This window comes from Salmo salar, chromosome ssa14, assembly GCF_905237065.1.
Source record: "Salmo salar chromosome ssa14, Ssal_v3.1, whole genome shotgun sequence".
Lineage (NCBI taxonomy): Eukaryota > Metazoa > Chordata > Actinopteri > Salmoniformes > Salmonidae > Salmo > Salmo salar.
The window spans coordinates 63,046,978-63,070,679 of record NC_059455.1 but is presented as its reverse complement, the minus strand read 5'-3'; the positions used below and the strand labels follow the sequence as shown (position 1 = coordinate 63,070,679).

Sequence of the window (23,702 nt, the reverse complement as noted above, 5' to 3'; positions counted from 1 at the left end):
TTTGGCAGCGATTACAGCCTCGAGTCTTCTTGGGTATGACGCTACAAGCTTGGTACACCTGTATTTGGGGAGTTTCTCCCATTCTTCTCTGCAGATCCTCTCAAGCTCTATCAGGTTGAATGGGGAGCATCGCTGCACAGCTATTTTCAGGTCTCTCCGGAGATGTTCGATCAGGTTCAAGTCTGGGCTCTGGCTGGGCCACTCAAGGACATTCAGAGACTTGTCCCGAAGCCACTCCTGCGTTGTCTTTCTTGTCTGTGTGCTTAAGGTCGTTGTCCTGTTGGATGGTGAACCTTCGCCCCAGTCTGAGGTCCTGAGCGCTCTGGAGCAGGTTTTCATCAAGGATCTCTCTGTACTTTGTTCCGTTCCTCTTTCCCTCGATCCTGACTAGTCTCCCAGTCCCTGCCGCTGAAAAAACATAACCACAGCATGATGCTGGCACCACCATGCTTCAACATAGGGATGGTGCCAGGTTTCCTCCAGACGTGACGCTTGGCATTCAGGCCAAAGAGATCAATCTTGGTTTCATCAGACCAGAGAATCTTGTTTCTCATGGTCTGAGAGTCCTTTAGGTGCCTTTCGGCAAACTCCAAGCAGGCTGTCATGTGCCTTTTACTTAGGAGTGGCTTCCATCTGACCACTCTACCATAAAGGCCTGATTGGTGGAGTGCTGCAGAGATGGTTGTCCTTCTGGAAGGTTCTCCCATCTCCACAGAGGATCTCTGGAGCTCTGTCAGAGTGATCATCGGGTTCTTGGTCACCTCCCTGACCAAGGCCCTTCTACTCCGATTGCTCAGTATGGTCGGGCAGCCAGCTCCGGGAACAATCTGGTGGTTCCAAACTTCTTCCATTTAAGAATGCTGGAAGCCACTGTGTTCTTGGGGACCTTCAATGCTGCAGAAATTGTTTTGGTACCCTTCCCCAGATCTGTGCCTCGACACAATCCTGTCTCTGACCTCTACGGACAATTACTTCGACCTTATAGCTTGGTTTTTGCTCTGACATGCACTGTCAACTGTGGGACCTTATATAGACAATGAAGTTGCAGAAACATTTTACGGATGATCAATGGAAACAGGATGCACCTGAGCTCAATTTCGAGTCTCATAGCAAAGGGTCTGAATACTTATCTAAAGAAGCTATTTCTGTTTTAGTTTTTTATATAAATTAGCAAAAATGTCTAAAAACATGTTTTCACTTCGTAATTGTGGGGTATTGTGTATAGATTGATGAGAAACCTTTTTTTTAATCCGTTTTAGAATAAGGCTCTAACGTAACAAAATGTGGAAAAAGTCAAGGGGTCTGAATTCTTCCCGAATGCACTGTGCACAATTAACAAAGCCAAGTGAGACTTGAACGGAGCCTCTAATTGTAGAAAGGTTCGCAGTTGGATATGAGTACAAAAATAGGTTAAGCATCAAATTATACATTTGGGTTTGAGAAGAAAGACTGATTAAAGGTGCTAGGCAAAGGTCTGGGTTGCCTTTAAGGGTTGGGTGCCCTTATCCTAAATGGGACTGCGTGGCGAATAAGCACATAAGTACACTTAGACAGGATATGCCATTGAGAGAGTCTCTAAAGGTAAGGTTGTGCAACCACTCTCTCTGTTGTCTGTTTCATCAGTGGCTGATTTTGACCTTTGGAGACCAAGTGTTGAACCTTCCCAGCAATCAGTGACATTAATTGTTCAATTATAGTAAGTACGAGGCAGACACAAAAAGCAGCAGGACTGTGGCCCTCGAGAACTGAAGTAGTGTTCTCCTAATCAGACCACACCGTATACAGCGGGCAACCATTGTTGCAAAGATCAAATCAAATCAAATTGTATTTGTTACATGCGCCGAATACAACAGGTGTAGACCGTGAAATGCTTACTTACAAGCCCTTAACCAACAATGCAGTTCAATACTAGTCGTATAAGGAGGACGTTTTGTGAACATCTTTTGAGCAACCAGATAGCAACCAAAATACAACGTCTTTCCTCATGACGTCTTGAAAAAGACATCTTTACCTGGTTGTAACAGAGACCAGTTGGTTGCAATCTGGTTTTATGACGTCTTCTCAACCAGAAACCCAGTTTACAAGCAGAAAATGAAGACGTCATGTGCCAAATTAGTAAGGCTTCAAACACACAGTAACTTAGGACTTATTGTGGAAAATTCAATAATTCTGCCTCGACAGAATGGTTGATTACTTGAAGTCCATTAACAAGGGAAAGGTCACAGCCAGGTAGTTACCTGTGGCTCCCTGCCCAGACCGGCCCCTCCTCCCACGGCCACAACGGGCACTCCGGTCTGGGCTGAGACAAACTCCATCATGGGGGCCAGGGGAGCCTGGTTGTGTGGCGGGGGCCTCTCCTCCTCGAACACCAGGCCCTGGAGCGGCGTGGTGGCCAGCAGCTCACACAGCTGCAGAAGAAGGCTCGCCGGGCTGCTCTCGTTCACTGTCAGGTAGATCACGTTGGCCGGGCCATACTGCGTCATCACGCTGTCGCCCACCAGAGCAGCCGATGCAGACGCCAGCGGCGCGGACGCCGACACCGTAGCCAATGACGACGAGGCCCCCCTTCCCTGAGGCCCCCCCGGCCCGCCCGTTGCGCCCGTTCCCCCAGCAGCGGCCGTCTCCGGGAGCAGGGAGGAGCCCGAGTGGACCACAGCGATGTTGACTACGCCCAAGTCCCTCTCTCTCTCCCGGGGGCGGAGCAGGAGGGGAGGGGAGGAGCGGGCGGGCCCCGTGCAGGCCAGCACGGCCAACAGGAGGGAGAGGGCAGGCTTGGCCGCCATGGGGGAGGGAGGAGGGGGGGCGCAGTTTGGTGGGCGGAGTGGTGGCGGCAGTTCACAGGCGAAGAGGGACCTGAAGTGGAGAGGGGAGAAGAAAGGATAAGTTAGTGAGGAGAGGAGCAATGATACGCATAGAAGTAAGTAGGAGCTGCAGTGGCGAGGGATACTATTGAAAAACTATCAAGTGGAAGAGAGAGGGGGGGCTAGGCGTAATGGGAAAAGGGGCGCTTTCCACTGTGCCTCATCTACAAAGAGCAGGTTTCAACAGGGAAGGGGGAGAGAGAGAGAGAGAGAGAGAGAAAGAGAGAGAGAGAGAAAGAGAGAGAGAGAAAGAGAGTCGCAGTGGGGCAGAGAGATTGCGCTAGACGGGGGGGGTGGATGAAATGTGAAGGGGAGGCCTGCATCACCTACCATACGATCGATCAACATCAATTAAGGTCAGTGTAAGCGTAAAGCCAAGTACAGTGAACTCGAGAGGAACATAAGCTCACTGCTTATGGACTAGAGTAGGAGTGCTCACCCCTTGAACTCAACCCTCCCTCCCTACGGGACATCAGAATTCATTACCCCGGGAGCTGATTCATGGTTCGGTCCCACACCATTGGAGAGCTTTAAAGCTAAGCTATAGGTATTTGCAGCTATAAACCACCAACGGGTACTGTACATCTAAACGGACCGGGCTAAATTACAATACAAATAAAACTGTGGAGGAAGGAAGAGTTAAGTCGAGGTAGGTGTGTGTATGCAACAACAAAAAATAACAAAAAATTGTGGTTGAGGTGGGGTAATGCTCCGTGCAGTCGAATCAGGCTATGGGACTGTACGCGAAACGTAAGGAGATGTAAAGCAATGAATCATTTTGAAGTGGCTTAGCGTGCCAACCCCCCCCCACCAATCCCCTCTCCTTCTCACCACCCCCACCCACCAATCCCCTCTCCTTCTCATCCCCCCCTTTCCATTCACTCTCTTTAATTAACCCTCCCTCTCCCCTTGGGGCACACACAAATACACACAGTCGAAAACACACTCTCTCCAGATCACGAACGCGCAGAGCAACGTGCATACACAATCAGCATCTGGCCATCCGTCTCCTAGAGCCTGTTATTTCTCCTAGCGTCCGTGGCTAATGTCATTGCTTTGAACCAGAAGGCTTGCTGACGTAATGTTCTCCTCACACCCCCAAAACCAACTGCTTCTTCCTGCCTTGTTCTCTCACTCTCTCTCTCTCTCTAATTCCATTTTCGCAAACCTCCTTTTGATGCCGAGTCATCATCTGAGGAAGAAATGCATAAAAAGAGGGGGATCACAATGAAGTGATCAGTTTGGGGGAAAAGGGGGGGGGACAAACAAAAATAAACCGTAGCAGTTGTGGAATAGAGAGAGCAAATATAGGAGTGAGCCAGATAGCCACAGTGGCTGGAAAGTGAAAGAGAAGGCAATAAAGTAGGGCTAGAGGATATACTGTATCTAGGGGACGGTAGTAGAGGGAGGGTAGAAAGAGAAATATTTAACACTACCCTCAATATACCATTCAGACAGAGCCAGACCTCAGCCAGAATGACTGAAAAATGGCTCACCCAAACCCGGCCTGTTGCATAATTAAGTTGGATATTACTACTGCCTACCCCAGTTAAGCCTATGGGCAGAACCTGCCATGAAACCTAATGGCCTCACCCTTTTTCACAGGGAGAAAGACTCTTGAATATGTTTCCCCGGTACAGCCCAAAGGGCAAGTGGCTGAGTCCAGTACAGACCGTATGAAACCAGTACAGACCGTATGAAACCAGTACAGACCGTATGAAACAAGTACAGACCGTATGAAACCAGTACAGACCATATGAAACCAGTACAGACCGTATGAAACCAGTACAGACCATATGAAACCAGTACAGATCGTATGAAACCAGTACAGACCGTATGAAACCAGTACAGACCGTATGAAACCAATACAGAAACCAGTACAGACCGTATGAAACCAGTACAGACTGTATGAAACCAGTACAGACCGTATGAAACCAATACAGAAACCAGTACAGACCGTATGAAACCAGTACAGACCGTATGAAACCAGTACAGACCGTATGAAACTAGTACAGACCATATGAAACCAGTACAGACCATATGAAACCAGTACAGACCATATGAAACCAGTACAGACCGTATGAAACCAGTACAGACCGTATGAAACCAGTACAGACCGTATGAAAACAGTACAGACCATATGAAACCAGTACAGACCATATGAAACCAGTACAGACCATATGAAACCAGTACAGACCATATGAAACCAGTACAGACCGTATGAAACCAGTACAGACCATATGAAACCAGTACAGACCATATGAAACCAGTACAGACCATATGAAAACAGTACAAACCATACAGGTGCTGTACTCAGTCCGCAGGGCATAGGGATTCATCTAGTTCAAACCGTATGAAATCAGTACAGGCACAGGTTCTGCACTCAGTTCGAAGGGGATACGGCTAAATCCAGTACAAACCGCACTACAGACCATACATACGGGTTCCGGATCAATCATTCCAGGCTAGCATTCCATCCATTGGCCCTAACACCAGTCAGCTTGTGTTATCACTCCCCAGAGCTCTCATACACCGGAGTTTAATGGTCTTCCACTGGCACGGAGCACATTGTTTGTTGCCTATGTTAAATGGACCCTGCAGTATCATGGCTGTAGAGTGGTATAGGGGTTAGGGAAATGGCGTTGGGAGAAGATGATTAGAATACAGGTCAGAGTTGCTGTACGCTGTGGCTCCCCAAAGATTGCTGTCAAACACAGAGCTGTATGAATGGATAATGAATATCCTGGCTGGCATGAGCAGTTTCAGCTGTAAGTACTGGACAGAACTCTGTAGCCACGTTATCTATCCAGGCATTAGCATAGAGGGTTTACATCCTTGAACTCCTCCCCATATCTATTTGTCTTGGTTGTCAACGGCTTACAGTCCTAATGGGTTTTACAACATGAATGGATGTCCTCATATTTCCCCTCCAAAAGACCCTGCATCTTGTGTTGACGGTCGTATTGCACGTTCAGCTCCAACATGAATCTTCTGTGATGATCATATAGCATGGTCAGCTCAAAACGCTGTCCGGGAAAACAAGATAACCGGTAGCCATTAGTAACTGCACTGCCCATGAAGGAAACGGACGGGCAGAGCCCATAGACAGCGTGATTGTGTCCAGTCTCTCTTTCTGGCCGTCTAAGTGTTGCCAGACTTTCTGCTCCTGTCCAGAGCAGCACAAGGCTTATGAGGAACTGTCTGTCCCTGTCTTACTCCAAACGGCATCCGCTGGCACTGTGGCACACCATTAACACCATTAGCACCATTAACACCATTAGCACCATTAGCACCATTAACACCATTAGCACCATTAACACCATTAACACCATTAGCACCATTAGCACCATTAACACCATTAGCACCATTAACACCATTAACACCAGTAACACCATTAACACCATTAACACCATTAGCACCATTAACACCATTAACACCAGTAACACCATTAACACCATTAGCACCATTAACACCATTAACACCAGTAACACCATTAACACCATTAGCACCATTAACACCATTAACACCATTAGCAGGAGTGTGATGGACAGTCAGGTGTGCTCAAAACATCTCATGACCCATAAGTCAGGACCCTCCCTAATAAGCTTAAAGATGACTTGGATAGCCCCTTGACACACAGAAGGACATTCTCACACACACACACACACACACACACACACACACACACACACACACACACACACACACACACACACACACACACACACACACACACACACATGCTCTCACACGCAAACACACACACACTCTCATACACACACAATCTTATACACACTCACACAGAGTAAGATTAAATTCAATTTTGTCAAAGCAAGCTGCTTTTCAAGGCACTCCGTGACTCCATGTCTGACAGAAATGGAATTTCACGTAGTTAAAGACGTCTTCCTCCTGCTACAACATCTACTGTAGTTCCAGCTCGATGCACGTGTAATATATACATTGTCAGACAGACTGGCAGCTACTATATTTATCTTATTCTATTTCTATATTTATACATATAACAAACAAAAAAATGATTTCAAAAAATCCCCTCGAGGTGATCTGTCTTGTTTCCAAGGAAGTCCCAGGAGAACAACGGAACAGAACCAGGGCTCCCTGAGTTTTAAACACGTAAACATACGTATTTTTCTTGAACAAAAAATATACTCCAATTCCCTCACACTGAGCACAGCAGTTAGTTATGCAATGCTACTTTAAGTAGTTAAGATAAACGATCTAAAGGGCTTGCCTGGATGAAATACAATCATTACTTTACGCACTAGTATTTCTCATTACATTTTGCACCAAATAAGGACACACAAGAAGAAATATTCATCATTTCCTACTGATTTTGTGGCTGTAAATAAAGAACATCGCGTTCCAATTTATTGGGGATGTGATGCATTACCTCACGCATCGTCTTTGCATGAAAGTAATTTGGTGGTGGAAATTGTACTGGGAACAAACCTTGCCCCATAGCACTCTGCATACAAAGGAGCAATATTACTTCTATCAATAATTGCTACTCTAAAAATACATATCACATTACATTTGCTGAGGGACATTGGTGACATTCTTCATTCCCCATATGCTGCGGCTATGGATGATGGGAGGGGAAGGAATCAATGAATCCTGGCCTGCTCGGAGGAAGCACTGAGGTATTTAACAGCGTCTGCTCTCTCTGCAAAGAAGTAATCAACAGGCTAACCGGTGACCTTGCTAACAATGTTTTTAATAAACATTACCTTCATTAGATTTAAAGAGAAGCTGGTGAAGGGAGTTATGGGTAAAGGGGCAGAGGATGATCAGATGTATTTTTTCAGGAAATGACAGGGGAAGAAGGAAAGGTAAACTCAGGCAAGTGAGAGAGCGAGAGGGGTGGGAGGGGAGGTGGATAAGACGAAGGAGAGACATGAGGACAGACCAAGGACGGTGGGGGATGTGTGCCCAGTGGGTTATAGGATGCTGAGGGTGTCTCTTGCTCCCTCGACCCCCCCTTGGTATGTTCATTCTGCCTCTATCTCTCTCTCTCTCTCCTCTCTCTACCATTCCATCTATCTATCCCTGGCCTGTCCCTCTCTCCCTCTCCCACATCCTATCTATCACACTCCCTCGTTTGTTTCTCCTTCTTTCCTCTCCTGCCTCTCTTCCCTCTATCCTACTCCCTCTCCCTCCCTTGTGGCTCCCTCAGTCTCTCACACACTTCTAAGGGTTTCATGTCTCCAGAGTCCCATTTGGCCAGGCCTAATGAGTTGGTATTTAGCTGGCTCACGATCCTCAACTTTGACCCCAGGGGAGCTGGCGGATTACAGGTCTCCACCGGTGGGTGTCTCGGTTGTCACGCCACAATAAAGAATCGGCAAAGGTGCCTATCTACACGCCCCATGCAGTGCCACCAAAGATGAACAACCTTTTGCATTCCCGGGCACAACGCAAACCCCCAAAGACTGGCCTTATTGTTACACAAAGCTTTATGAGCAGCTTTATTAAATCCATGTGTCTGACAGGCGATCCACCTGTTTGAGGTATACTTATGTAAAATGCCTTGGCTGTGGTTTTGTGGTTTGGTGCTAAGGTGGAATCAAAGTTGTTGAAGGTAAAGAGAGACAAAGAAATTGGCAGGGTCTGTACACAAGCACACCTATCGCAGGGAAAGTACGCCTGGGAAGAACGAAAGGCAATAGAGAAGAGAGAAAAAACGAATCTATACCAGAGACAACACACAACTCTTTATTTCAGTCTCTATAAATTGTCTTCCTCTTATGCCTCATTCAGCTCCCTCGCTCTCTCGGTTTCTCTCTCTCTCTCTCTCTTTCTCTATTCCTAGACATGTTCTGAACATACTGTACTGGGTTTTGAGCCAAAAACCTGCCTCTGTGAAAAAGGTCCACAGACTCATTCATCGGCTCTGTCAGACTCACCCAACCACCTGCCAGTCAAGCAACCGACCAATAAACCTGCCTGTCAGTAGAACTGACTAAGAAGAAAAAAAGAATAAAACACCGCTGATCCGAGATGTGTAATCATTTGTGTTGGTCGGTGTCGTAGAGTAGCTGACTGAAGCTCAATTGCTCTCCTCAGAGGAAGCGAAATGAAGACAGACGTTTCCAGTTGTACTGGTACAAGAGGCTGTGGCCTAGCAGGTCGAAGCAGTGACTTCATCAAGCCAAAGTGTGCAAATGAAATGTCAATTTACATTTGGACGAAGGGGATTTACGATCAATGCCGTTAGCCAAATGTTAGCTCTCCACGATAAGGGAGACGGAATTTACGACCCGATTAAAACGCAATGTTAACAGAAAGCAAACCAATCTATTCCACAGTGTTCTCGACAACTATTATAGCTAGTATTATTTAGACAGTATCAGCCCCACCATCGTCAAGAATAGAGTCTCTCCATACCCAACTGTTTGCCCAGGTTAAAAACAAAAATCAATAACAATCAAGGTTACGTGGTCGCCTGAATACATTTGATCAAGACGACATCCCCCCCCCAAAAATGTCACCTGAAGACTTTGGAAAGAGTGCTCAGCTCACAGTAAAGAACAAGTATTAATTCCTGGGCATTGTGTGGTTCATTATCAGGTTTTGTGCTTTAGAAGTAGAGTAGAGATTGCAACACCTACACTATAGCCATGATATACCACAGGCCTATTTGCAATGGATAGATACTGGCTGGCAGCACTGCAAATATGCAAACAGTGATACAAGAGGCACCATCAAACACCAGTTCGGTTAGTCACCAAGACAAGAAGCTTGAGTTGGTTATCATTGAAAAGTCTTACTAGCTACACACAGCCGATAAAAACAGAAAAGGAGCATTAATGAATTTTGAAAGTTAATTTGAACATTAGATATATCGGCTCCCAGATAGGCTTGTGTTAAATGAGATGGCGCTTTCTTTGGTCAATGGGATCTGATATTGAGAAGGATAGCATTTAGACCTACATTTAGCCTAGCCTTACTGTAGGCTAACTGACTAGGCTATGTAGCCAAACAGCAACAATAGAGCATTTGGAATGAAGATGTGGTTCAGAAGTTTCGGAGTGGCCTTCAAACAGGGTCTGGGTGAGTCGAAGGTGAGGTTCCGATCATATTATTCTGTCACGTACGTTCAGGCGGTCGTCTTTGGATGCGACCTTAAGGCAGACCCCCACCTCCAGCTCACTACTTTGACGTTAAGTCGGATCGAAGGCTTAATCCATTTTTTTCTTCAGTCAGGAAAGCTGAGAAAGTCTCATGGTGGGTCCCCTGGGTGTAGCCAAACCAACCAAGACTTTCACCACCATCACCTTGACCACCATCCCCATGGAGGAAAGCCAGGGCCACTTGGCTTGTCTCTAAAGATGGTGAAGCTAAAATGGCCTCCTTTCCTCCGCTAAGCAGAACAGGTGATTTCAGTGCAAGGCCCCCACTAACATAGCTCACAATGTCATGCAGCCAACAACCATTCATTCATACACAAGTGACTCAATGAAACACCTCAGACTGAGTGCAATTCTCAGGGATGAAGAATCACTTTTGTAAAGGTGTACTCGATATGAAAGGACATCCTGCTTTCTGTTCCTTGTCTGTGGTAGGGTTTGTGTTCACTAGGCACCAAATGGTAGAAAACAGGCTGAAACAGGAAGGAACTACCTGGACTCGTTTTCTTTTGCTTGAAACGTTTTCCGTCGTGTGCCCTAATGAACACAACTAACCCCTGCCTGGAAGTTGGAAGCACAGAGCTGAATCCTCAGGTGATACTACAGGTGCAGCCCTCCTTCTCTTCCTCCTCTGTCTCCTACTCAGTGGACCTGAACTTCTGAGTGTCACATTACTCTGGTGATTTACTGTGACAAGTCCCAACAAGTCGAGAGTTACTCAGAGCTGAAACAACTGTCTGAAAGAAGCCTTCCCTGAGTGACTTGGGTCTGCCACTGTTGGATTTGGTTCTCTACATAAAAGGGTTTCTCTGGGATAACGTAGCCTAAGTCATTCAGAGGCCATGATATCAGCTGATGACAAATGGTAAGATGTGTTTCAACATCCTTCCCGGATTAAATGGATGAAATGGAGCATTTTGGATTTGGCCTAGTTCCACAATCGGTTTCACTGAAAAAACCCTAAATTAGAATGTGTGGACTGTTGCATATTGTGTGTGTGAAAATTGATGACACGTGAAACTAAGTCCATTATAGTCCAATAGCAAATCCCACCCGCTTTCATGCACACATGTCCAGTCTAGAATAACTAACAAAAGAAAACATGTCGGGTACAGTGTCATCAACTGAACAACGAGTTTTCAGGCTACAGTCAAGATTCCATGCTGTCAAGCGCTTGAGAACCCCAAACATGGAGTGCCCCTTCAAGGCTATCTATCACATAATGATCAATGAAAAACCTGTTTGAACTTGCTCTAGGATAGAAATAAAAGGCCTACAATATTAGTTTCCACAAGAATCAGAGTGTACCCATGGACGGTTTAAGGATGCAAATGCTATTTAAACATGCCACTAGCCTACAGATCAAGTATTTACTCAATATACACCAGTGGCGGTCGGTGCCGTTTATAACGAGGGAGGACCATTTTCTTTTTCATGAGCATGGCCTTATTTCTATTCCAGCATATTGGATGACTGTCATTCATATTCCCTTCACCCAGTTCAATGTAACATCGATAGGTTTAGGCTACTACTGTACATGATGCTTGAATTGACCCTTTACCCGTCATGAGGTTGCTACAACCTAGCCTATGAATGAACGTTTTACAATGTAGGTGCACAGGTCGAGAGAAATTAGAGTAATCAAGGTGACAGACAGTGACACACATTCAACACCACCTTGCACACTCTCGCCTGCATCTAGTTCATCTAGGTTATAATCATTACTCCAACAGTTGCAAACGAGAGTTTCTATCAGACAAATTCTGGTATGTTTATCCCCGTTTCATTTTGTTTGTTTCCGTTTAAGAAAAGTTTTTCAACAGAATCGGCGGAATTAATAGCCACATAGCCTATAGGGTGTGTTCATAAATTCACTCTGGAGTGCCAGAGTGCGCTCAGAGTGCGCTGTGGGCGTTTGTAAATTCAGAGCGTTGTCAGATTGTATGTTTGTAAATTCATAGCGTTTAGCTCTCGGCGCGTTCAGAGCACACACTGGACGCTCTGGCCGAGGAGTAGGGTTGATCCGAGTATTCTGACCTCAAAACGTCAGCGAAGAACTTAAGTTAACTGACTAAAGTTGGCTAGCTTACTAGCTACTTCTAGACACAAATGAGAGAACACCCGACTGTCCATTTTACTCACCCTAGCAGAGATGGTTAGGCTGTTTTCATGTTATCTAGAGTATTGGCAAAAATTAAATTATGTTATTTTGCCGACATTTACTGGCACCGGTCATTTTCAACGGGTGTTGCGCGTTTGTAAATTCATCATTTATTCTGCGCTCTGGCACACTCCAGACTAGAGTGCTCTGAAATCAGAGTAGATAGCCAGAGTGAACACACCCATAAACCACATGATCACTTTGCTCATTGTATGTATAATTCCTTCTTACATCTACGTTCTCTCCTCCTCTGACCTTTTCCCTTTGCTTCTGGACTTCAGTGCACAATACAACAGCTGTCTATTATCAGGGGGAAAAAACCTTTCCAAGCCAAACTTTCCTACCATAACCACTACACACAGTCTACATTGTTTTCACTATATTAAGGTCATTGTCAACATAGCTACTAGAACTAACGCATTAGTTAACCCGCTACAATCATGCAGCACAGTTTATAGCAAGCAGTTAGTTACACCGGTGGGCTCCGGTGGCAATAAATTAATAAAACCAAATGCTTACCTTGACTTGGAAGAGTTCCCATGTTGGATAGCCATAGCCAGCTAGCTAACATAGTATCCCTCTCTGAACCGGGTGTTTGAGTAGGCTAAACTACCTAGCTACATTTTCTAGCTAAGTAAGTGAAAGTTTTAAAAAATATGTATATATATATATATATGTATATATATATGTATATATACAGTGCATTTGGAAAGTATTCAGACCCATTGACTTTTACCACATTTTGTTACATCACAGCTTTATTCTAAAATGTATTAAATACATTTTTTCCTCATCAATCTACACACAATACCCCATAATGACAGAGCAAAAACGGTGTTAAGAAATTTTTGCAAATGTATTAAAATACATAACAGAAATACCTTATTTACATAAGTATTCAAACCCTTTGCAATGAGACTCGAAATTGAGCTCAGGTGCATCCTGTTTCCATTGATCATCCTTGAGATGTGGTAAATTCAATTGATTGGACATGATTTGGAAAGGCGCACACCTGTCTATATAAGGTCCCACACTTGACAGTGCATGTCAGAGCAAAAAACAAGCCATGAGGTTGAAGGAATTGTCCATAGAGCTCCGAGAAAGGATTGTGTCGAGGCACAGATCTGGGGAAGGGTTACAAAAAATTGCTGCAGGTCCCCAAGAACACAGTGGCCTCCATCAATATTAAAAAAAAGAAGCTTGGACCTAGAGCTGGCCAGCCCAACCTGGCCCAGCCAGAGCCCGTACTTGAACCCGATCTAACACCTCTGGAGAGACTTGAAAATAGCTGTGCAGCGACGCTCCCCATCCAACCTGACAGAGCTTGAGAGGATCTGCAGAGAAGAATGGAAGAAACTCCCCAAATACAGGTGTGCCAAGCTTGTAGTGTCATACCGAAGAAGACTCAAGGCTGTAATCGCTGCCAAAGGTACTTCAACAAAGTACTGAGTAAAGGGTCTGAATACTTATGTAAATGTGATATTTCAGTTTTTTTAATTAATGAGGGAAAAAAAACAATTTAATCAATGTTAGAACAAGGCTGTAACATAATAAAATGTGGACAAGGTGAAGGGGTCTGAATACTTTCCAAATGCACTGTAATACGAAATATAGCTAGCTAGCTCACTCTCTCTCTTGCTTCTCCTTCATTTTGAAATAAACTATTGTCTTTCTCTCTCTTTGAGTCAACTATTCACCACATTGTATGCACTGCAGTGCTAGCTAGCTGTAACTTATGCTTTCAGTACTAGATTCATTCTCTAACCCTTTGATTGGGTGGACAACATGTTAGTTCATGCTGCAAGAGCTCTGATAGGCTGGAGGACGTCCTCCGGAAGCTGCCATAATTACTGTGTAAGTCTATGGAAGGGGGTGAGACCCATGAGCCTCCTAGGTTTTGTATTGAGGTCAATGTACCCAGAGGAGGACAGAAGCTAGCTGTCCTCTGGCTACACCATGGTGCTACCCTACAGAGTGCTGCTGAGGCTACTGTAGACCTTCTTTGCAAAACAGTGCATTTGAATCAATTATTTGGTGATGTGAATATATTTTGTATAGTTTTATCTAAAAAGGTTAACTTTTTAATGTTTCACTATTTTTATTTTTATGAAATTCACTGAGGAGGATGGTCCTCCCATTCCTCCTCTGAGGAGCCTCCACTGAAATACACACAACATCAGTGAAAGTAGGATAGTTAAGCCCAAAGAATTCTGATAAGATCAGAGCAAATTACCTTGTGCACAGCTCAGAATTGCAATTCAAAGAGCTGTCTCCCAATGAATATAGTGGGGAGAACAGCTGACAGATGGGTATTGGGTACATACAGAAAGCTCTAGGATTGATTCAACATCTGAAAGCTGTCTTGGGCAAATAGCAGGAGATGTGGCAGGGAAAAGGCTACAAAGTGTTCTCCGTGGACAAGAAGACAATAGAAAGGACAAACGCACACATGCGCATAAAACCGACTTCAAATGAAGGCAATGTGGTCGACATGGCATATTAATGAGGAATGGTAATGTACCCAGATACACATGCGGATTATGGTGAGGTAAGAAAGGTCCACATTTCTTTCATCACTCATGTAAGTTATGTGTGGTGACTCAGAACGTGTGTGTGTGTGTGTGTGTGTGTGTGTGTGTGTGTGTGTGTGTGTACAGTAGGCTATGCATGTGCAATGCGAGTCTGGAAGCTCTTGGAGTGTGCACGCGCATCAATGACAGAGGGTCAAAGTCTCGCGCACCGGCCGGTTGTCGCCTATCCATCAAGCTAGCTACCCATACGAGTCGACACATATATAGCCTCGAGAAACGCTACGGCACTATTCCGGTCCCCGTGCATAACATTCAGCAGAATTTGAAGGGCAAATCTTGGAACACTTCTTCAAGAAAACCTAAACATATCAGCCTCGCAGCAAGGAGAAAAAGACTCACTGTTTTTCAGGAGCCCGACACTCTCTTCTCCCCTCGTCTCTCCGTCCACAATACATCCATTCCTCTTCTGACCATATCCTGCGGGTTATCTCCCGATGTGTAGCCTATATATTTAAACGTTGCACCGATAAACAGTGTCGAGCTTTTCTGTACTCCACGAACCTACATGTTGCTGACTACATCTCTCTCCCTCCCTCTTTCCCCTCTCACCAGTTATTTTGTTAAAATTCCGTATATACGCCTCGTCACCTAGCAACCTCTCTCTTCATCACTCCAGCGACACGTGTTGAATGCTAAACTTGTCGTTGTGGAATATTTAATATTTTTTTTACGAAGGAGTAGATACACACTCAGTGGTGTATCAGTATGCAATCAAGATATTTATTAAAACTCTCTCTCCCTGTCTCCCTCCCTCCCCTCTTTTTCCCCCCTCCCCTTAAACCCATATGTAAACCTCTATTCCTCCTCCCTGCTCCCTCATCTCCTCTCTCTCCAAGCGAAAGAGAAGCCGGTTTATAGCCTACCTTAAAAAAAACACTTAAGATAATTCAAGCCTCGCGCTTTGCGGTTATGTTTATCCTAAGGGAATACATGATAATTGCTATTGTGAGTTTATAATATTCAACTCTGGGCTGAACTTTTTCACTGCAGGGGGATTTTGCCACTTGAAATTATTACACACAGATAAAGAACTTAATAATGCATATGTTAGAGATACACATATAAAGAATCGTGCTATTTAATTACTATAATCCTGTCTGCATTTATCTGGTAATTATTTGATATCACAATATTAGGTTTTTGCAATTGTTCTACTTCTGAAAGTAAGTACTATAATTAGTCCTTATAGGAAATAAGAGAGAAAAAAAATCTTATTCACCTTTTTCATCTTTTGTGCTCAGCACCAGCCATTTTGTCCTCTATGCTGGACATCACATTTTTGACTGTAGCAGAGAAGAAGAGAGGATGTGCCTATGTACCATGCAGACACACACCTTTTATATATTGATGTAATCATTGTGTGTGTGTGTGTGTGTGTGTGTGTGTGTGTGTGTGTGTGTGTGTGTGTGTGTGTGTGTGTGTGTGTGTGTGTGTGTGTGTGTGTGTGTGTGTGTGTGTGTGTGTGACGTACGACATGTGCTCTTGAGTGAGTGTACGTGTGTGTGTGTGTGTGTGTGTGTGTGTGTGTGTGTGTGTGTGTGTGTGTGTGTGTGTGTGTGTGTGTGTGTGTGTGTGAGCCTCTGTGTCTATGTCTCTGTTTTGTTTGAAGTGAATCCACATTCACGGTGAAACCACTTGTTTTCATTCGTAAATATAGAGCTGCCACGCTGCCGACCAGTTCTGTGAAATATTCAAAATAGGCCCTAATTAACAGAAAACAATAGAAACCCATCTTGGTTGTTTACCCTGTTGTTTTGTAATAGGATGACAGGGCATTGGCCTCTCTCATCAGGAAGTTGAAGGAGATAGAGATGATAACAGGAGGAATATTGTGATGAGGTAGAGAGATGGGAGGCTGGAGCAAGTCTTTCATGACTGGAACACAAATCCAGGAAAATCTGAAACAAGCTGCCACAGGTGGAACAACACCAAGTGGATATAAAACCAATATGGCTTTTATACCCTACAAGCACTATCATGTCTGTACAGTCATTGCTTCTGAGTGTGTTACGAATACCTAAAGGAGATAAAAGCTAACCAAATCCTCTTTAGCTAACCAATCTATTCATCTTAGAGAATAATTACAGACAAATTGTATTGGAATGCCGCCATGAAGAAATAACTGTATTTCTGCACACTTCTGAAGGCTGTGCCTCGCTATTGGGATTATACAATTAAAGCAGAATATTAGTTCTTTGTTAATAATTGAGTTAAAGCAACCAATATTCTCAAAGACATATGACAGCACACTTTTAATTTAGTCTATGATGTAATTTAACATCTGAATTCTCCCTTTCTCTGTTCTGACTGGGAATACAATGTAGTTAATTGCCTTTCGTTTTTCAATAAAAAATACAAGCAATTGACACATTTCTTTTTTCGCACCGTAGAAAAAGAAAGTTGAGGCAAAATGATTCAATAAAATGGTAGCTTGACTGAAAACAGTGAAGTGGCAATACAATTTGCTATTTAACAAGGTTCAAAATCAAAGTTTGACAGATGCTTTCAGATCTCAAAAGTGGTCTGGTGTCAAGATGATTCGTCAATCCCAGGTAAATAGAGATGATGAAAATAGAGATTGAGGCCCATACACCTGGATATGGATATATAGCTGGAACAAATGGCTTGGGACGTTAACCCATTGTGGAGGTCTGAAAACATCTGACAAACCTTGATTTTGGAGTGAACTATCACTTTAAGTCTTGTGACACTACTTGCCATCAAAATATCCACATTTTAAGCACCCCAAAATAGACAGATTTTTTTTTTTTTTGTTGAATCAAAATGTATTTAGGTTGCAATTTCACAAAACATGTCGCAATACAAAAAAAAAAAACGCTAGGAGGAAAAACATAATCACAGTACTCTCTCACCACCAAACATCCTGTAGATCCATATCTACAACTTGGCCAAGTGAAGGAAGCCTACAAACAAATTTGGCAGGAGACATTGCCAGTTCATTGGGAGAATGATACGTGAACTTCCAGGCTTGGTGAGAAGGGAATCTAATCGATGCACCAAGACAGAGCCATCCAAGGCATGTCGGTATCTCTGCAGACTTAACCATGGAGACGTGCAATACACTTAGGCATTTAGCAGGTATAGCCTTGATTGAAGCATCCACTGATAACATGTCTGTTACTAATGACACAATTAAGAGAAAAGAGCAAGATCCCTCCTTCACTCACTCATTCCCTGGCTCATTAACTCACTCAATGTTCCTATATCAAGCTTACATGGCATCCACAGCGAACTTTGTTGTAAGTGTACATCGCTTCAATATAGTAAGTCAAATGAAGATGTGTGTTTATGTTGCATAACCCAAACCCTGCCAACCCATTACTCATTCATTGTTTTCTTTCATTTATTTCAAGCGTTTGGGGTTCCTCCCTAGTGTGTTAGATGGGTGGGAGTTTCACATTTTGGACAATTACATTGGATCCATTGCACCAGGCAAGCTCAAACAAGCGCAGCTAAAGTATTCAAAAGAAAATGAATACTATTGACACTATATCTATCAGCAGGCCTTCCAGCCTACAGCCACAGCCGAGCACAGCTGTGAGGAATAGTCTCTCATTAAGAGCTCTATGCGTATCTGTCCAAGCTAAAATGACTTGAAAGCTTTAGCAGTTTCTACCTGTCCATGGTGTTGAAACAATTGCAATGTAGCATCACATTTTACGACGCATTATTACTCAAGTGTGTTGATAAAAAGTTAAACATTAATATATGTATGTGGAACTGTCTAACGTGCTGAAACGGTGCCCCGTTTTCACAGGCTTTGTCCCTGGTTTAGGGTTGGTTGCTTTCCCTGTCCATGGTGCTGAAATGTTTGCCATGCAACGTTAGCGACGCACATTTACAATGCATCATTACTTAAGTGCAATGTTAATAGTGAGTGTTTCATAAAACACCAGTCTTACTAGCTTGTTAAAATATACTGAATGTCTCATATAGAAATAATACATCAGCATTCACCTTGAGAGGGTCGCTATATACAGTGGGGGAAAAAAGTATTTGATCCCCTGCTGATTTTGTATGTTTGCCCACTGACAAAGAAATGATCAGTCTATCATTTTAATGTTAGGTTTATTTGAACAGTGAGAGACAGAATAACAACACAAATATCGAGAAAAACGCATGTCAAAAATGTTATAAATTGATTTGCATTTAAATGAGGGAAGTAAGTATTTGACCCAGCTCTTTGGCATCAACTCAACTCGCCGTGTTCGGAGGAGGAGGAATGCTGCCTGTGACCCCAAGAACACCATCTCCACCGTCAAACATGGAGGTGGAAACATTATGCTTTGGGGGGGGTTTTCTGCTAAGGGGACAGGACAACTTCACCGCATCATTTGACCGGGCCATGTACTGGCAAATCTTGGGGGAGAACCTCCTTCCCTCAGCAAGGGCATTGAAAATGGGTCGTGGATGGGTATTCCAGCATGACAATGACCCAAAACACATGGCCAAGGCAACAAAGGAGTGGCTCAAGAAGAAGCACATTAAGGTCCTGGAGTGGCCTAGCCAGTCTCCAGACCTTAATCCCATAGAAAATCTGTGGAGGGAGCTGAAGGTTCGAGTTGCCAAACATCAGCCTCAAAACCTTAATGACTTGGAGAAGATCTGCAAAGAGGAGTGGGACAAAATCCCTCCTGAGATGTGTGCAAACCTGGTGGCCAACTACAAGAAACGTCTGACCTCTGTGATTGCCAACAAGGGTTTTGCCACCAAGTACTAAGTCATGTTTTGCAGAGGGGTCAAATATTTATTTCCCTCATTAAAATGCAAATAATTTTCTAACATTTTTGACATGCGTTTTTCTGGATTTTTTGTTGTTGTAATTCTGTCTCTCACTGTTCATATAAACATACCATTAAAATTATAGACTGATCATTTCTTTGTAAGTGGGAAAACGTACAAAATCAGCAGGGGATCAAATACTTTTTTCCCCCACTGTATATACAGTACCAGTCAAAAGTTTGGACACACCTACTCATTCAAGGGTTTTTCTTAATTTTTACTATTTTCTACATTTTAGAATGATAGTGAAGACATCAAAACTATGTAATAACACATATGGAATCATGTAGTAACCAAAAAGTGTTAAACAAATCAAAATATAGGTTCGATTTTAGGTTCTTCAAAGTAGCCACTGTTTGCCTTGACGACAGCGTTGCACACTCTTGGCATTCTCTCAACCAGCTTCATGAGGAATGCTTTTCCAACAGTCTTGAAGGAGTTCCCACATATGCTAAGCACTTGTTGGCTGCTTTTCCTTCACTCTGTGGTCCAACTCATCCCAAACCATCTCAATTGGGCTGAGGTCAGGTTATTGTGGAGGCCAGGTCATCTGATGCAGCACCATCACTCTCCTTCTTGGTCAAATAGCCCTTACACAGCCTGGAGGTGTGTTTTGGGTCATTGTCCTGTTGAAAAACAAATAAAATCAAATCAAACTGTATTTGCCACACATGCCGAGTACAACAAGTGTAGACTTTACCATGAAATGCTTACTTACAAGCCCTTAACCAACAGTGCAGTTGAAGAAGATTAAAATATTTACCAAGTAGCCTAAAATAAAAAGTAATAATAAAAAGTAACACAATAAGAATAACGAGGCTATATACGGGGGGCACCGGTACCGAGTCAGTGTGCGGGTGTACAGGCTAGTTGAGGTAATCTGTACATGTAGGTGGGGGCGAAGTGACTATGCATAGGTAACAAACAAACAGCGAGTAGCAGCAGTGTACGGGGGGGGGGGGGGTCAATGTAAATTGTCCGGTGGCAATTTTTATGAATTGTTCAACAGTCTAATGGCTTGGGGATAGAAGCTATTGAGGAGCCTTTTGGTCCTAGACTTGGCGCTCCAGTATCGCTTGCCATGCGGTAGCAGAGAAAACAGTCTATAACTTGGGTACCTGGAGCCTCTGACAATTTTATGGGCTTTTCTCTGACACCACCTATTATATAGGTCCTGGATGGCAGGAAGCTTGGCCCCAGTAATGTACTGGGCTGTTCGCACTACCCTCTGTAGCGCCTTACGGTCAGATGCCGAGCAGTTGCCATACCAGGTGGTGATGCAACCGGTCAGGATGCTCTCGATGGTGCAGCTGTAGAACCTTTTGAGAATATGGGGGCCCATGCCAAATTTCTTAGTCTCCAGAGGGGGAAAATGTTTTGTTGTGCCCTCTTCACGACTGTCTTGGTGTGTTTGGATCATGATAGTTTGTTGGTGATGTGGACACCAAGGAACTTGAAACTCTCTACCTGCTCCACTACAGCCCCATCAATGTGAATGGTGGCCTGTTCGGCCCGCATTTTCCTGTAGTCCACGATCAGCTCCTTTGTCTTGCTCACATTGAGGGAGGGGTTGTTGTCCTGGCACCACACTGCCAGTTCTCTGACCTCCTCCCTATAGGCTGGCTCATCGTTGTCGGTGATCAGGCATACCACTGTTGTGTCGTCAGCAAACTTAATGATGGTGTTGGAGTCATGTTTGGCCACGCAGTCGTGGGTGAACAGGGAATACAGGAGGGGACTAAGTACACACCCCTGAGTGGCCCCAGTGTTAAGGATCAGCGTGGCAGACGTATTGTTGCCTACTCTTACCACCTGGGGGCAGCCCGTCAGGAAGTCCAGGATCCAGTTGCAGAGGGAGGTGTTTAGTCCCAAAGTCCTTAGTTTAATGATGAGCTTCGTGGGCACTATGGTGTTGAATGCTAAGCTATAGTCGATGAACAGCATTCTCACATAGGTGTTCCTTTTGTCCAGGTGAGAAAGGGTGGTGTGGAGTGCGATTGAGATTTGGTAGAACTGATTTAAGTTTGCCTGCATTAAAGTCCCCGGCCACTAGGAGCATTTTCTTCTTTGCTTATGGCCTTATAGAGTTGGTTGAGAGCGGTCTTTGTGCCAGCTTCGCTTTGTGGTGGTAAATAGATGGCTACGAAAAATACAAATCAGAACTCTCTTAGTAGATAGTGTGGCCGGCAACTTATCATAAGGTACTCTACCTCAGGCGAGCAATACCTCGAGACTTCTTTAATATTAGACATCGCGCACCAGCTGTTATTGACAAAAAGACACACACCCACACCCCTCGTCTTACCAGAGGTAGCGTCTCTTTTCTGCCGGTGCATGGAAAATCCCGGCAGCTCTATATTGTCCGTTTCTTCGTTCAGCCCCGTCTCGGTGAAACATAAGATGTTACAGTTTTTAATGTCCCGTTGGTAGGATAATCTTAATAATAGGTCACCAACTTTATTTTCTAACAATTGCACGTTAGCAAGGAGTATGGAAGGCATTGGGGTGTTTACTCGCTCGCTTGCCTCTGGCTTCTCAGAAGGATCTCCGATCTGCGTCCCCTTTTCCAGCGTCTTTTTTTCACACAAAAGGCGTGGATCTGGGCCTGTTCCAGTGAAAGCAGGATATTCTTCTCGTCAGACTCGTTAAAGGAAAAGGTTTCTTCCAGTCTGTGGTGAGTAATCGCTTTTCTGATGTCCAGAAGTTCTTTCCGGTCATAAGAGATGGTAGCAGCAACATTATGTACATAATAAGTAAAAAAATAAGTTACACAAAACTCAAAAAAAATAACAAAATTGCACAATTGGTTGGGAGAATGTAAAACGTCAGCCATGTTCTTCGGCTCCATCTTATCCAAATGATAGTCCCACTAAGCGCAAACCAGATGGGATGGCGTATCGCTGCAGAATGCTGTGGTAGCCATGCTGGTTAAGTGCACCTTGAATTCTAAATAAATCACAGACAGTGTCACCAGCAAAGCACCATCACACCTCCTCCTCCATGCTTCACGGTGTGTACCACACATGCGGAGATCATCCGTTTACCTACTCTGGGTCTCACAGAGACACGGCTGTTGGAACCAAAAATCTCAAATTTGGACTCATCAGACCAAAGGACAGATTTCCGCCAGTCTAATGTTCATTGCTTGTGTTTCTTGTCCCAAGCAAGTCTCTTCTTATTATTGGTGTCCTTTAGTAGTGGTTTCTTTGCAGCAATTCGACAATGAAGGCCTGATTCATGCAGTCTCCTCTGAACAGTTAATGTTGAGATGTGTCTGTTACTTGAACTCTGTGAAGCATTTATTTAGGTTGCAATCTGAGGTGCAGTTAACTCTAATGAATTTATCCTCTGCAGCAGAGGTAACTCTGGGTCTTCCTTTCTTGTGGCGTTCCTCATGAGAGCCAGTTTCATCATAGAGCTTGATGGTTTTTGCGACAGCACTTGAAGAAACTTTCAAAGTTCTTTAAATTTTCCTTGATTGACTGACCTTCATGTCTTAAAGTAATGATGGACTGTCGTTTCTCTTTGCTTATTTGAGCTGTTCTTGCCATAATATGGACTTGGTCTTTTACCAAATAGTGCTATCTTCTGTATACCACCCCTACCCTGTCACAACACAACTGATTGGCTCAAACGCATTAAGAAGGAAAGGAATTCCACAAATTAACTTTTAACAAGGCACACCTGTTAATTGAAATGCATTCCAGGTGACTACCTCATGAAGCTGGTTGAGAGAATACCAAGAGTGTGCAAAGCTGTCATCAAGGCAAAGTGTGACTACTTATAAAATATATTTTGATTTTGGTTACTACATGATTCCATATGTTTTATTTCATAGTTTTGCAAAGGGGTTTTCTAATGATCAATTAGCCTTTTAAAATGATAAACTTGGATTAGCTAACACCATCACTCCTGGAACACAGGAGTGATGGTTGCTGATAACGGGCCTTTGTACGCCTATGTAGATATTCCATAAAAAATCTGCTGTTTCCAGCTACAATAGTCATTTACAACATGAACAATGCCCACACTGTTTTTCTGACCAATTTGATGTTATTTTAATGGACAAAGAAATATGCTTTCTTTCAAAAAGGACATTTCTAAGTGACCCCAAACTTTTGAACGGTAGTGTACATATATC

At 43.9% G+C, this 23,702-nt stretch overlaps 1 protein-coding gene across 1 annotated transcript in view; it reads right to left on the bottom strand.

The window, feature by feature from the left end:
* LOC106570003 (glutamate receptor ionotropic, NMDA 2D) overlaps positions 1–15,482 on the bottom strand; it is a 57,680-nt gene extending 42,198 nt beyond the window's left edge. Inside the window, exons 1-2 of the mRNA XM_014141846.2 lie at positions 15,098–15,482; positions 2,238–2,853 (exon numbers count right to left, since the gene is read on the bottom strand). Of these exons, the coding sequence (XP_013997321.2) occupies positions 2,238–2,853; positions 15,098–15,153 (672 nt within the window). The 5' untranslated portion in view covers positions 15,154–15,482. The remainder of the gene's footprint in view (positions 1–2,237; positions 2,854–15,097) is intronic.
* Positions 15,483–23,702: the final 8,220 nt, after the last annotated feature.